This window comes from Pelobates fuscus, chromosome 1, assembly GCF_036172605.1.
Source record: "Pelobates fuscus isolate aPelFus1 chromosome 1, aPelFus1.pri, whole genome shotgun sequence".
Taxonomy (NCBI): domain Eukaryota; kingdom Metazoa; phylum Chordata; class Amphibia; order Anura; family Pelobatidae; genus Pelobates; species Pelobates fuscus.
Genome location: NC_086317.1, coordinates 283676918 through 283691483, shown reverse-complemented (window position 1 = coordinate 283691483; position 14566 = coordinate 283676918). Strand labels below are relative to the sequence as shown.

The 14566-nt window shown below is 41.3% G+C and overlaps 1 protein-coding gene across 8 annotated transcripts in view; it reads right to left on the bottom strand.

Moving 5' to 3' along the window:
- The window catches only part of MSI2 (musashi RNA binding protein 2), a 547507-nt gene that overhangs the window by 381154 nt on the left and 151787 nt on the right, over positions 1-14566 (bottom strand). For all 8 annotated transcript variants that reach the window (XM_063457454.1, XM_063457455.1, XM_063457458.1 and 5 more), the window contains exon 6: positions 6562-6654. In XM_063457454.1, the coding sequence (XP_063313524.1) occupies positions 6562-6654 (93 nt within the window). The remainder of the gene's footprint in view (positions 1-6561; positions 6655-14566) is intronic.

The following is a 14566-nucleotide window of genomic DNA, read 5'->3' as shown; positions in this document are numbered from 1 at the left end:
TACTGAACACAAATAAATTTGGAATGGCAGAGCTCCAATATTCAGCCAGAGTATCTCCGCCAAAGGATCTCTCCTTTTCTCACTGAGTGATCCATGATATAGCCGCTCATCCAAACATCAGTCAACACTTGATGAAGGGTTTAAATTTATTGGTTACAGTACATATATTTATACACAGACCCCCGGTATGGGGTCCCTAGCAAAAACATTACAGGTCCCTCTGTGTCTGGGAGAAAACTAGACTGAGAACCACTTATCTAATTAACCTCCAGTCTTTGGGGCGCTGTAACAAAGTACCCTAAAACATACATTTCTCCACCAGTAAACCCCACATACCAGGTATTCCTGGATAGCTCAACTCGTTAGCTGTATACACTTCAAATATCCCCCTCATTCGCTTAATGATGTAGGATCGCCACATAGTTAAAGGTTTGACTGGCCACGGCTGACTTCCGAGCTGGCCTGAGTTGGAAGGCTGCTCCGGAGGACCTAATCTGCATAGATAGGTACCGCGGTAGTGGTCAGATTTCAGGGTGCTTGGTCAGGCAGTGTCTGCTAGGGGAAGTCAAGAGCCACAGCAAGGTAATTATAAGTCTTTTCTACTTAAAGTTAGTTATAGTCTCGTAAAATGGCTTCACAGTCCACAGTCTGGCAGAAATGGCCAAATCCAGATGGGTTGGCTTGGGGATGTCCAGGTATACTTCACTTTAGGATTTGAGTTTGGTTTGCCCAGGCAGCATCATTGATCTATTTTCCTGGCCAGTACTGCATCGGGAAGTTATATGGCTGTAAGGCCAGGCCTCATCAATCTGGAATTGTGTCTGGTTTCCCTGTTTAACCAGATGAGGGGATTATGGTCGGTCATCAGGGTGAAGGATTGACCATACAAGTAGGATTGCAATTTCTTTAAAGCCCAAAGCAGGGTCAGACCTCTGCGTAGCTGACTCCCCACGGAACTGATGAGTTGGCATGCTGCTCCAGAGGACCTAGCCTGCATAGATAGGTTACTGAATAGTCGAATTTCAGGGTGCTTGATCTGGTAGTGTCTACTAGCGGAAGAGGCAAGAGCCACTGAAAGGTGATTATAAGTCTTTTCTGCTTAGTTAGTATAGTCTCTTAACATTCTGGTCATACATCGGAACTATTGTGGTTTTATCCAAATGAAATTTTATTTTAAGAGGAAATTACAATGCTGCTTTAAAGTCCTTTCCACTATGCCTAGAGCACCATAGCACAGTTACTGAAACCATATGTGCTCCTCTCTGTGACCTGTCTATCAGTTCTCTTTCCTGCTTCCATCAGTGCTACACACATTACCTTATGTTTTCTATTAAAATGTTTCCTATTTGCAAGGCATTCTGTCAGACTCAAGTGACAAGAACTTTGGCCATTGGCATAGTGTTTACGGTGGAACAGTCCACAGAGAACATCGAGCTCACAAATTACTTAAGATCAGTGTTACCGGTTAAAACAATTCATATTAGCACTGTATAGGGCTAGTATCCTGATTGCTGTGTGAAAAGCAAGGTGTACGATAAGCTGTGTGTGTTCCAAGTGAAGAGTTTGCATGGAATACAGTGTACAGCCTCTTCATGGCTTTAAATCAGAAATCACATTGCTGCAGATCAACGAGGAGGTGAAAATAAAACCATAAAAGCTAGAGAATAAAAGCCACAGTCAAAAAAATAAAAAGTTACTGTTCCACATGACATCAAGAGAGTGCAATAAACATGTAGGATGGGGAGTGCCAAGGTATCATGTCAGGGGTAGAAAAAAGCAAAACCTTAAAAGATCAGGGCTGTTCTGAAAGAAAATATCTCAGATTTGAACAATGACTAGGAAAATAAACTGGGAATATATGAATATAAAGCAAAAAAATACGAAAAACAAGTACAAAAACAACCAACAATCTGGTGAGCTAAATAAGGTTTGTAAATAGTCCTCTCCGCAGGAAACATGTGAGGGAGGAAAATATGCATTGTCTCTAGGTACAGTAGGCCGATTTCATATGATTCATCAGCAAAAATGAATGTGTGAGTATTAAAGAATCTTTTTAAAAATGTTTAAATCGTGAAAAAAATGTGCGCATAGCATTGGGATAAAATTACATTCACTGTTAATGTAAAAGGACACTCCAGGCCCTCTCCGTGCACCAACACAACTTAAGTGCATTTGATGTGTTTTTATCTCATATTCATGCTGTGTTCTTCTACACATTCGAATATATTTAATTTGGGGAGGTAGGGAATTATGCTTTCAGCAGCATAACACCCACACCTTAGCCATTGAGAGAAGAAAACCAGCATGAATATGAGCCATCAAATGACAAGTTACTACAATCCTTTCTCGTTAAAAATATTTTCACCAGATTTGGGAGGCCAACCATTCCTCCTTAATCTGTGTGTCCCTTCAGGAGCAAGCAGTTAAAACGATGCTCCGCTGGTACACTACTCCAGTCAAACTGTACCAGATGAAACAGACCACAACAGATGTGTGTTGGAGGGGGTGCGGACACAAGGGAACATACATTCATATGTGGTGGGAGTGCCCACAAATAGTATGCTTTTGGACGCAGATTAGAGACCTGTTGAGCCAGATTTTCAATAGAGCCCCCGCACTAGACCCTTGGCTATATTTACTCAGCAGATCAACAGAAGGGTGGTCAAGACACGAACAACGAGTTATACATAAAATTACTTTGGAAGCTAGGAGAGCGGTCGCAACGGACTGACTCAAGCAGAGCACCCCCTCGATAACAGGGGTCATTAAAAGAATTAAAAGAGGTACACTTAATGGATGATGACAGCCAGGGTTAGGGGCACTGAGAAAACCTTCCAGAAAATCTGGGAACCATGGGAAAGCAGCCCATTGAGTAACTAACAGGGCTTCGAAGCTGGGTTCCAGGCTGCTTAACTCATGTATGGCCCAGGCACAAAAGTGCAAATATATCAGTATGTACAGTGTTTCAAGCAGAAATGCTGAACATTCAGACTCGTACCACAACGACCACTTCTAATAGCAGATGTGATCATGGCGGTTGGAGTAACTCTTTAAAGCGATACTTTCACCGTCTGGGGGCTTTGCCGAATTCGCAATAGACTTTCAAACTTTACACCAAATCATGTATGTTGGCTTTGCATCTGACAGTCACTCAGTGCTTGCCACAGTGAGGGAATCATTTCATGCAGCCGTAGCTACTGATTAAATTGACTACGAAATGCATCAGAAATGACCCAGAAGATTTGATCTTTCAGGTAGCAGTAAGGGGCAAGTACTGTAAACCTGCATGTATCTGTAAACATACATGTCTTTTTTACAACACTTATCCAGCACCATTATTTATTTATTTATTTATTTGTGCTTCTAATAATGCACCAGCCTTGCGAAAACGAAAGCAGGTTAGCTATCAGTGTTCTATGCTCATATACATCATAGTAAATATGCTGCTCAGTGCTATAATTCTATGCGACTAAACCACAAACATTTTAGGATGTTCTCCCATCTCATTGAGCAGAACTGTAATCTATACATTTGCGAGGAAAATGTACATATTAATGGTACTACTAGCATGTGCGTGAGGTCCACTCAGATGACTCTTTAATTGGTAAACAGTTTTGTGACTTTACTCAATAAAGGAGAACTACAGGGAACTGACACAGAGTTTGCTCTTGCTCAGCAAGCCAAAATTGTGGGGTGGCGGGGGGAGAACTTTGCTTAATCTATAATTTTGACTTAAAATGTGTCATTAAATTTTGAAAGCTACACTTTTCCAGCTTTAGTAAATAATCTTGAAAGTAAAATCAGGCAGGTACTAATACTGATCCATGGATGTCCTACACATATCTCACAATGCCATTATGTAGAAAATATCTCAGATATCAGGATATCATTATTTATGTAGAACAGTTGTGTAACAAAATTCTATAAGTTAAATAATTGCCATAGAATCTAATGGAAAGTCCATCAGGATTGCTCTACACTTAGAACTTTGCCCCAAATATGTATTCCTAATGCTACAGAGTCCTAGTCACCTAAACGATGACTAGGGCCCCTTCCGTGGCAAATAAATGGTTAATCAATCATTTATTTGCTTACCTTAATCCAGCGCCGGGCTCCTTCGGTGCTGGTGACCTCTCCTCCTCCATCGACGTCAGCTCCAGAGTGGAGCCTAATGCGCATGCTCAGCCAGAGGTGCGCGGGCATTCAAACCTGCCCATATGAAAGCATTACTTAATGCTTTCCTATAGGGATCTTTTTTGACACTGAAGGTCCGTGAGGACGTCCGTGTAAATGGCGGAAGTACCTCTAGTGGCAGTCAGGGATACAGACACAAGAGGCTGGATTAACCGTGTAGTGTAAACATAGCAGTTTATATGCTATGTTTTCAGCTACAGTGTTCAAACTAGGAGGACCTGGTACCCAGACTACTTCACTGAAGTGGTCTGGGTGCCTATAGTGGTCCTTAAGCTAATGTGCCTGTGTAATTTACATAAAATCACAGCACTTGACCAGACATTTAAAAAAGTATGGTAATACAAATGTATCACCAACATATAAAAACCTGTTACATTGGATCACATGGTGCAAATACACATTGTACAATAGGCTATTCCAGTAATACTGTCAATTCAGTGAAACTACAGAACTTAAATCATATGTAACTGTTTGATTTTATGTTTTCAGGACCAACAAGAGCTAATTGACTTTCTGTTTTGTGTAAAATTCACAGTTTGTCAGCATTGTACATCCCCATGATTTGGTCCAGCTCTGTAGAACTTGTTTGTAACTCTATACATTATCAAACCAATTCTCCTTATGCAATATTAGGTGGAAACCATATAAAAAGTTTAAAATAGGTCACAAAGAATAATAACATGTACTATATTTTCAAGCTCATGAAACATTAAATAATGCACAAGGGTTTATTAAACCTTTCAAATATCATTTTTACAGTTACAAATAGCTTTACAAGCTGTGGGGTCTCTACTGAACACTGATCGATCATCAACAGGCTTTCTTCCCCCATGTTTTAATTTTTGGCAGCCTAATGGGCTATATACGGTAGACTACGTATATATGTATTTCCAAGTAGTCTTAACAGAAGTGGACAAAATCAAACTTTATCGCAGCGTTATATTTGGGCGTAACAGCACGTTTAAAGCCCCAGTGATGGCTTTCTACTGTCAGTATGATAGAACAGGGTTCTGAGCATGTCACTCTAACTTTAAGAAGTTTCTCAAGACATGTTGATGAACCAGGTTTTATCACATCCTCAAAAAGTTTCTAGATTCTACCAGATCAGAATGAACTACAGGTAATAGTTGGCATGTTATGGAGAAAACCAGACTCTGGCTCACTGATTCAATGGAGAGATTTTTAAAACATTCACAAAGATACTTGACAGAAAACAAAGTAGTTGCATTGTAGGCATCTTGTTTTCTGCGCAAAATATTAATATAACAAAAATATCATATAAAAAATACATTAATATATCATAACATTTAAATATTAAAATATTTTCAAAATATTAAATCATTTTAAAAGCTTATCTAAAAATCTTACATTGAGTCCCAAATTATACCAAAGTCACAATAATGTAGTTGGATAGTGAGACAAAGACCAGAGGTTGCCATTTAAGTGGTTACATTCCAACACTCCATAAGTATCATAACTAATACAGCACGCTGCAGTGTTTATGATGTCAGGGGTGCCCTGACATCCTTCCAATGTAAGTAGTCAAACCAGTTGCTAATGGTTTGACACTTTAAGAGGGGACCGCTGGGCACCAGTCACTCCTTCATCACAGCAAAAAGTTATCTGCATGGAGCTAAACCTGGATATATAGATCTTAGCTCATTGGCTCAGTGACCAGCTTACGCTCTCAGACAATGAGCTTGCCATGCACATCAGGGTTTCGTTCGGGAATGTTAACGGATGGTCCATGCAGGAGCTTCTGGTTCTCAGTGGAGGAAGTGATCAGCACCCACTGGACCCCTGGAAAGCAAGACCACTCCCCAAATGTAAGTGTACCACAACAGTACATATCTTACATTAGGGGAATGGGGCCACACAATGGTACACTTCAGTGGTTATGGTGCCTGAAGTGTTCAAATTTAAAAATTGGGTTACAAAAGTTAATATACTGTATAGTTGGGAGACATGACTTCTTTGCCACTCTAAGCATTCTGTTGAAATGTGCAAGTGGCATGATTTGATTTTACAAATCAAAGTGGAAAATAGAATATGTCTGGCACAGAAACAAAATGAACAATGGCTGCAGCACCATACTATTCCATTTTATGAAGTCACACATTAAAAGTTAACATTTGTTGGATTTTGCACAAGGTAATCAAAAAATGCTAAAAGAGAACATTTCTACAATTATGATAAAAACAGGTTCAAGAGAAAGAATATTTTTCTGCTGTCCAACAACAAAATATTATCTTTCTCTACACACAAGTGTGTAGCAACCCCATACATTATTAGCAAGATATCCACTTAATTACATTTATAGAGTCCTACGGCCTTTCACTTCATAAGATATCAACGACTGGGACTTACCTTGCCAAACTGTTCAAAGTATTGCTTTACATCTTCTACTACAGTATTCGCTGATAATCCACCTACAAATATTTTCTTTGTTCTCGTGACCATCTGTAATGGAAGACAAAAAAGGGGCACATGGTTTAATCAAGCTATTTGTCACAACAAAGTAGGACAAAAATATCAGATACCGCTGGTAATCCTATTAATTTGAATAGTTCTCCATGAAAGAAATTTATATAGCTGTATCCAATTACATTAACTGTGCTTAAAGTGCAAGGCATATGTAGGCCTTAAGAGAAATGAAAAACAATATACTGGATAGGGAATCAAAGACAGCCAATAAAAAACAAATTCCATTCTTTCCCTGAGGACTTGGTCCTGATTCCTGGGATTATGAACTAGGTGTATGAAGCAAACACTGAACATATTTCAGAAACCACAATAACAAGTAAACGAATAGCCACAGTCATTCTACAATGGCCTAAAAAGAACTACAGATCCGGATAAAAGCCTACCCTGTAAAAATATCTACAAATTCAATCTGGAAATTTAAAGTGGCTATGTCTACTCAAACTTGTCTTTCTCCCAATGTTTCCTCTTCTCTTCCTCTTTCAGAATTTGTTCTTTTTTTAATTTCTGATCTATTTATCTTTAAAACATAAGACAAGCTATTTTGTCTTATGTATTTTTCCTACACTTGGCAATCTTGACAAAGGGTGGAGCTTAAGGCAAGCTTCACTTCAATTGTTATCAAGATGTGTGTGTGCTAGTGAATGTGTGTGTGTCTGTCTGTCAATGAGTGTGTGCCTGTCGGTGCGTCAAATCAGTGAGGGTTTGTGTATGTCAGTGTGGGTCTGTCAGTGTATGTGTATTTGAGAGTGTGTGCCTTTCAGTGTGTGTCTGTTGGTGAAAATTAGTCTTAAAGGGACAATCACTGCCAGATAAAAATAAATAAATACAAATGACTGTTTAGTAGATATGCCCCTAATGAAAACTTGGAATAGCTGCAGTTCTCCTGCCTGCTGCTTTTGCAAGCCTTCCACTTCTAACCCTGCCAAGATATTATGTAATTGTCCAATCAACATGGGAGGGCTGATGGAGTAAAAACACCTTTCCCATTTGATTGAAAGGGGGGGCAGTCACTTAAACAGACACACTCACTGACAGGCACACACACACTTGCTGATTTGACACACACTAACAAACACACAATGTCTGACAGGTGCACACACACAGACACACACACAGTTACAGGCATACTGACTCACACAGACAAACTGGCACACACACAGATACATACTTGCACACACTGACACACACAGAGACATACTGACACACACACAGATAAATACTGACACACACAGCAACTTTACACTTTTAAAGCCAGTAGGCAGGGGCTGAGTAAGGGGACAGGGCTGTAGTAGGGGACTAGGGGCTATAGTGGGGGGGGTATGAGCTGTAATTGGGGGGGTTGGAAATGTAGTGGGGGGATAGGGCTAACATAGGTTGATGGCTACAATTTGGGAAAAGGGCTGTGGTGTTAGTGATATGGATTGAAATTGGGGGAGACGAGCTGTAGTGGGGATGTTATGGGAGCTGTGGTGGGGGCATGGGGCTGAGTAAGGGGGACAGGAGCTGAGAGGGGGGAAACAAGTACTGAGGGGGGGAGACAGGAGCTGAGATGGACGAGACAGGAGCTGAGAGGGGGTCGGGAGCTGAGAGGGGGAGACAGGAGCTGAGAGGGGGAGACAGGAGCTGAGAGGGGGGACAGGAGCTGAGAGGGGGGACAGGAGCTGAGGGGGGGGAGACAGGAACTGAGATGGGTGAGACAGGAACTGAGATGGGTGAGACAGGAACTGAGATGGGCGAGACAGGAGCTCAGATGGGCGAGACAGGAGCTCAGATGGGCGAGACAGGAGCTGAGATGGGTGAGACAGGAACTGAGATGGGCGAGACAGGAGCTCAGATGGGCGAGACAGGAGCTGAGAGGGGGGTCAGGTGCTGAGAGGGGGGTCAGGAGCTGAGAGGGGGGTCAGGAGCTGAGAAGGTGGACAGGGCTGAGGAAAATGTCAGGGGAAGGGGAACAGGGCTGAGCAAAGGGACAGGGGCTGAGGAAGGGTGAAAGGGGCTGAAGAGGAAAATAAAAAAAACCTAGAGTGTATTTCCCTACCCTTCCTGAGTCTTGCCTTAGGCCATGGAGGGGTGGGCAGGAGCCAGTGACGTCGGCCTTTCCTGATGATGTCAGGAGGAGGGGGCGTCACTTCCTCTTCTCTTCTCCCAGACTCCCCAGCGGTCCTGTGAGAAGAGCAGTGAAAGTCACGCCCCCTCCTCCTAAATCATCATCAGGAGAGGCCGGCTGACTCCACTGGCTGCAGGCTGCAGGGAGAGAGAGGTGAGTGGCAGGGGATTCGGATTTTTCTATTTTTTTGCAGGAGGCAGATGGCCCTGGATTTAGGGCGGCCTGGGGGGCAATTTTCTCCATGACCCCCCATCCCAGCCAGTCCCTGCCAATCACTGACTTCCCAATGCCGCTCAATGAGAAGTCTTTGCAAGGCAGGTGCTCTGGGCAATTGCTGCCTCCACTTGGTTTGGTTGTGGAGAATATTATTTCTCCACAACAAAATCATGAAATAATATGTCCTGTTGTCCTGCTTTAAAGCCAAGGGGGTGTAACCAGGTTAATTTATAGAAGGATACAAATTTCAACTGAAATCTGCATTTTTTCCAAAATGGAAAAAAAGGACACACTCTTCACACACAAAACATTTCAGCAGGCCAACTGTTTTAGGGGTATAGAGTATCCCTTTAAACAGGAAGATGTTTAGCCTTGACAGGTAGGGATGGGGCAAAATTAGATTAGGGGGTGCCTGAGTTTAGTCATCCAGGGGCAGCACAAAACTAGAATACACTTTTTGTGGGTATATCTTAAAAGAGCTTGTAAAGGCTGCATTTCTTATGAACTGCAGCCATGGTAAGCCCTCCCCTTCCTCCCCTGGAAGAGACGTTCAGTCACTTCATGGGGGAATAACCAATCAGAGACTGTGCACTTGTGTGCTCCTTGTGTACTTGCACATATCTGATCTGAAGTCTGGAGGAGTTAATTTGTGATCTGTGTGGGAGAAGGCAGGTGCTCTCAAGTAGAGCGTGCGTACCACTTCTGTTACCTCAGGGGAGCAACAGAAGAAAGTAGTAAACCTCCCTGGCTTTTTGACAGCACATAACCATTGTTTATATATAACTTTATTCAAGAATATTAAATAATTTGGAACTGTTATCCAACAATATTAAATTGAAGCCTTAAATCTTTCCAACCCTTTAAAATCTAACCTAAAAGCTAGGAATGCTGATGCACAGGTTAGTGGGTAGCACCACTCTCTGTATCTTCTCTATTCTATTCCCTGATGCCCACCGGTATCTCAGTACTGGTATCTATGTCCACCAGTACTGGCAGTATCAATGTTACCCTGTGCCCCAGTCCTGATCAATGATTCGAAATTGTACACGGTAGGGAACAAGTCCGAGCACTCTGAGAATATAATAGAAGCAATACAAAATAGAGACGAGTCTTATAATTTCCACGCCACAATTATAAGCACTTCAAAGATAAAGGCAAGTTGCAAACAACGTACGGTTTATACCCCAGCTCAAACCCTCACGATGCCCAGCCATCAAAAAGTATATTTGACGTTGTACTGCAGAGCTACTGATGTGTCTGAGCGTTCCTCTGTTCATAGCAGAGCATATTCGATTTATGTTTCTCCTGAAGTGTGTGCAAATAGGAACCCATGTAGAACAATGACAATGTGAGAAGCTCCCAACTGAGGATAGCATAAGAACTCATGCAAATCACGTAGCAACTGTGAGAAAATGTATTCTTCTTTGTTGGTTAAGTGACGTTTAATTGTTACTTTATAATTTATTGCACAGTTCACTGAGTACAAAAAGCCCAGTCCGGCTTTTATGAGATGAAAACTGCGTGCACCCATTTTAGAGCAGAAATTATAAATCAGCTGGTAAAAGTGTTGAATGGGGAAAGAGCATTGATAAGAAAGGTTGCTTTGATATTTCCGCCCGGCTGTTTATTTGTTTATATGCGTGGCATGCTAGGCACCGAAGACTAAAATATCAGCTGTCTACTCCTTCAAGGATTGAGCATCTGGAGGAGGCGGAAAAAAGACCTGCATCCCATCTCTGGGTGTCACCGTCAGGTCAGGATTCTAGGACATCCAATGCATATGCAAAAACATTTATTTTCACATGCAAATCAAGGCTAGTTTGATTTTAAATACAAGTACTATATGTAAATTAAGTTAAATGCATATGGATAGGAAAGAAATCTGCAAGCAGAACCATTTTCAGTGATGCAGCCTTCATGAAAATTATTATCCACTGAAATAAATGTTTAACATATTTTATACAGTGTGCATATATATATATATACGTGAAGAGTGAATAAAAGATATGGGGTAGTACAAAGCTTGCATCGTGCTTAGTGTTTTGGGATAATACATTCGGACATACCAACATTATGGAGCTCTTAGAAAAGAGGGACACTAGGTTAGAAAAGAGGGACACTAGGTTAGAAAAGAGGGACACTAGGATAGAAAAGAGGGACACTAGGATAGAAAAGAGGGACACTAGGTTAGAAAATAGGGACACTAGGATAGAAAAGAGGGACACTAGGTTAGAAAAAAGGACACACTAGGATATAAACGAGGGACACACTAGGATAGAAAAGAGGGACACTAGGACAGAAAAGAGGGACACTAGGACAGAAAAGAGGGACACTAGGATAGAAAAGAGGGACACTAGGACAGAAAAGAGGGACACTAGGATAGAAAAGAGGGACACTAGGACAGAAAAGAGGGACACTAGGTTAGAAAAGAGGGACACTAGGACAGAAAAGAGGGACACTAGGATAGAAAAGAGGGACACTAGGTTAGAAAAGAGGGACACTAGGGTAGAAAAGAGGGACACTAGGTTAGAAAAGAGGGATACTAGGATAGAAAAGAGGGACACTAGGATAGAAAAGAGGGACACTAGGATAGAAAAGAGGGACACTAGGATAGAAAAGAGGGACACTAGGTTAGAAAAGAGGGACACACTAGGATAGAAAAGAGGGACACTAGGTTAGAAAAGAGGGACACTAGGATAGAAAAGAGGGACACTAGGATAGAAAAGAGGGACACTAGGATAGAAAAGAGCGACACTAGGTTAGAAAAGAGGGACACTAGGATAGAAAAGATCTGGGCTGAAAATAAGGACTGTCTCTCCTAAATAGGGATACATGGGATATATGTGACGGTGGCAGAAACCATCTGAGTTTATATAGGTGTACTCATTATATTCCTACATTGAGCAGAGTGATTTTGATTAGTATGAGAGATGAATAGGGATTTTCTAGCCATATAAGGTAGTGGACTTCAGGTTTCTGCTATTGCTGAGCATAATAAGCCATACCTGCTGTTTTACACTTTATCACGCCATACATCTAAACACATGTATGTAAATATAATGCCTGCCTTCTGGAACCTAACCTAACTATAGCACTTTTACCCTCAACTTTGAGTGTTTCACTTTATAATAGTACATGGTTCTTCATCTTGTTTGATGAGGGTTGCATTAGTTGTTAACTGACTTGCTTTTTGGCTAAAGCAAAGGTGATCTTACATGAACTACAGTAATTTTATCTGACATTTATCACATACGGACCTGACAGCTTTCAAAGAAGCAATTCCATATTGAGATTTTATAACAATTTTAAATCATAAACAACCGCAAATTACATACAAGAGGCAAAAAAACACATAGCCTATCATAATCTACAATTTGCTGATTTGAGCTGATTAGCAACTAGCATTTGACTGTGCATAAAATAGTCTACTCATTATTAGGCTGTTCAATGGACCCTAACCTGTGTACTGAAGGAATTCTAGGTTAGCTAGACATTCTCCTTCAAATCCATAACTCCCTACTAAGTTCACACAAAATACATGAACATGGCTGAACAGTCAATATTTACACCAACTCCATATTACCCCAAACGTAGTAAGCATATTCTTCTCCATTCTTAAATCTGAAACAGATCCAAGTCAATCATGCAGTCTCTTCCTGTTAATTATTACATTAAACCAAAACACAAATTATCCTTAACAGCTGAGAAGTAAAAACTTTGTACCTACAACATTGTGGCGAAACCAGCTTCGCCACTGTGAACTGGAGAGGCCTGGTTGCTAGCCTCCTGCCCGCTGACTATGGCCCCTGGACATGCTGCACTTTAAAAACTATATTTGGGCATGTAATAATTTATATTGCTGCTACTGGCCCTTTAAAATCAGCGATGGACATATTGGGACTTATGTCCCTTTAAGACTTTGTAACATATCACAGTAATACTGTCTTAAATATTATGTAGGTATTTATGTGTTCAGTTAAACTGGGGATATGTAGAAATGTGTGTTTTATGTGTTAAATGTATCAGTATGTAATTTTATGTCTTTTACTGTCTTTTTGCAACCATGTGGTTAATGGAGTCTGACTCTAGTCCTAGATAATTGGATTACTTCTCCAATTATCTCCAGGGCAGAAGGGAGGAAGCCGGGATGCATTGTGGGGGATGTTTTACTTCTGTTTGGGCCAGATTGTGCCATGCTGCAAGCCAAGGCCCAAAAGATACTTTTAGTAACTTTTAAACCCCTGGTCGGATCCATGCCATTTTTTAATATGTTGTTCCCCTGAATGGATTGATTGTGGATATGTATTTTTATGTGAATGTGATGTATGGTTTTAAAGTTATGAAAGTTGTGTAAAAGTATATTTTACTCTGTATGCATAATGGGATTATGTGTCACACTAAGGGGAGGGGATGTGTGGGAGGTAACATCTATGTCATTGGTTCTTTTATGCCTCCCCCTGGGTGTGGCCTGTATGTGTGAGTTGGAAATAAAAGCCAGACTGGGTGTCCCAGTCTAGAGTTCTTGCTTAACCCTCAAAGCGATGTGTCGTCTCGGTCTTTGGGGGAATGGGATTGTATGCTGACTGCCAAGAGTGTAAGCCGATGTCTGCTTTTCTTGTTCAGCTGTTCCAGTGTTCGTGTGGTTCCAGTCGGGAGAATGGTGTTTGCAGTAGCTGCCTGTGCATCTGGAAAGGGGATTATCGCCTAAACTGGGTTTTATCCTCTTGTAAGTGAAACGGTCCGTTACAAACATAAACAATAAAAACAGCACCATGGAGACAAACGTGTGCACCTGTTCGAATCATACAGATGTCTTTCAGAGGTTTTCTCTTTTAACATGTTAACAAACGTTAAAGTTTCATAAGAAACAATGAAAAGCTGAAGCCTATTCAATAGGTTATTCAAAAACATTTAGTCCGGTTAATTCTAGGGAACGCAAAGTTCACCTCTTATCCTACATAATATCTAAAGGGTTAATCGAAGTACTATGACCACTTCCATTATTTAAAGTGGTCATGGTGACTGGAGTCTATATTTAAAGTGTTCCGCTTTGAAATGTTACACATACAGAGAATAGTCCCACTGCTGCCGGAATTCTAACTGCATCCTAGGGGTGTCATTAGCCAGCCCGGAACAAAAATTACAGGTGACTAATGTTAATGCTGGCGCCAGACAGTCCATGGCTGCATGTGCACTGGCCATTTTGCGCATACTCACCACCCCTGTCCTCCCCTCAGTCCTTTCCTTTTCTTCCAGCCACGGGGAAGAGGGACACTAGGTTAGAAAATAGGGACACTAGGATAGAAAAGAGGGACACTAGGTTAGAAAAAAGGACACACTAGGATATAAACGAGGGACACACTAGGATAGAAAAGAGGGACACTAGGTTAGAAAAGAGGGACACTAGGTTAGAAAAGAGGGACACTAGGACAGAAAAGAGGGACACTAGGATAGAAAAGAGGGACACTAGGTTAGAAAAGAGGGACACTAGGGTAGAAAAGAGGGACACTAGGTTAGAAAAGAGGGATACTAGGATAGAAAAGAGGGACACTAGGATAGAAAAGA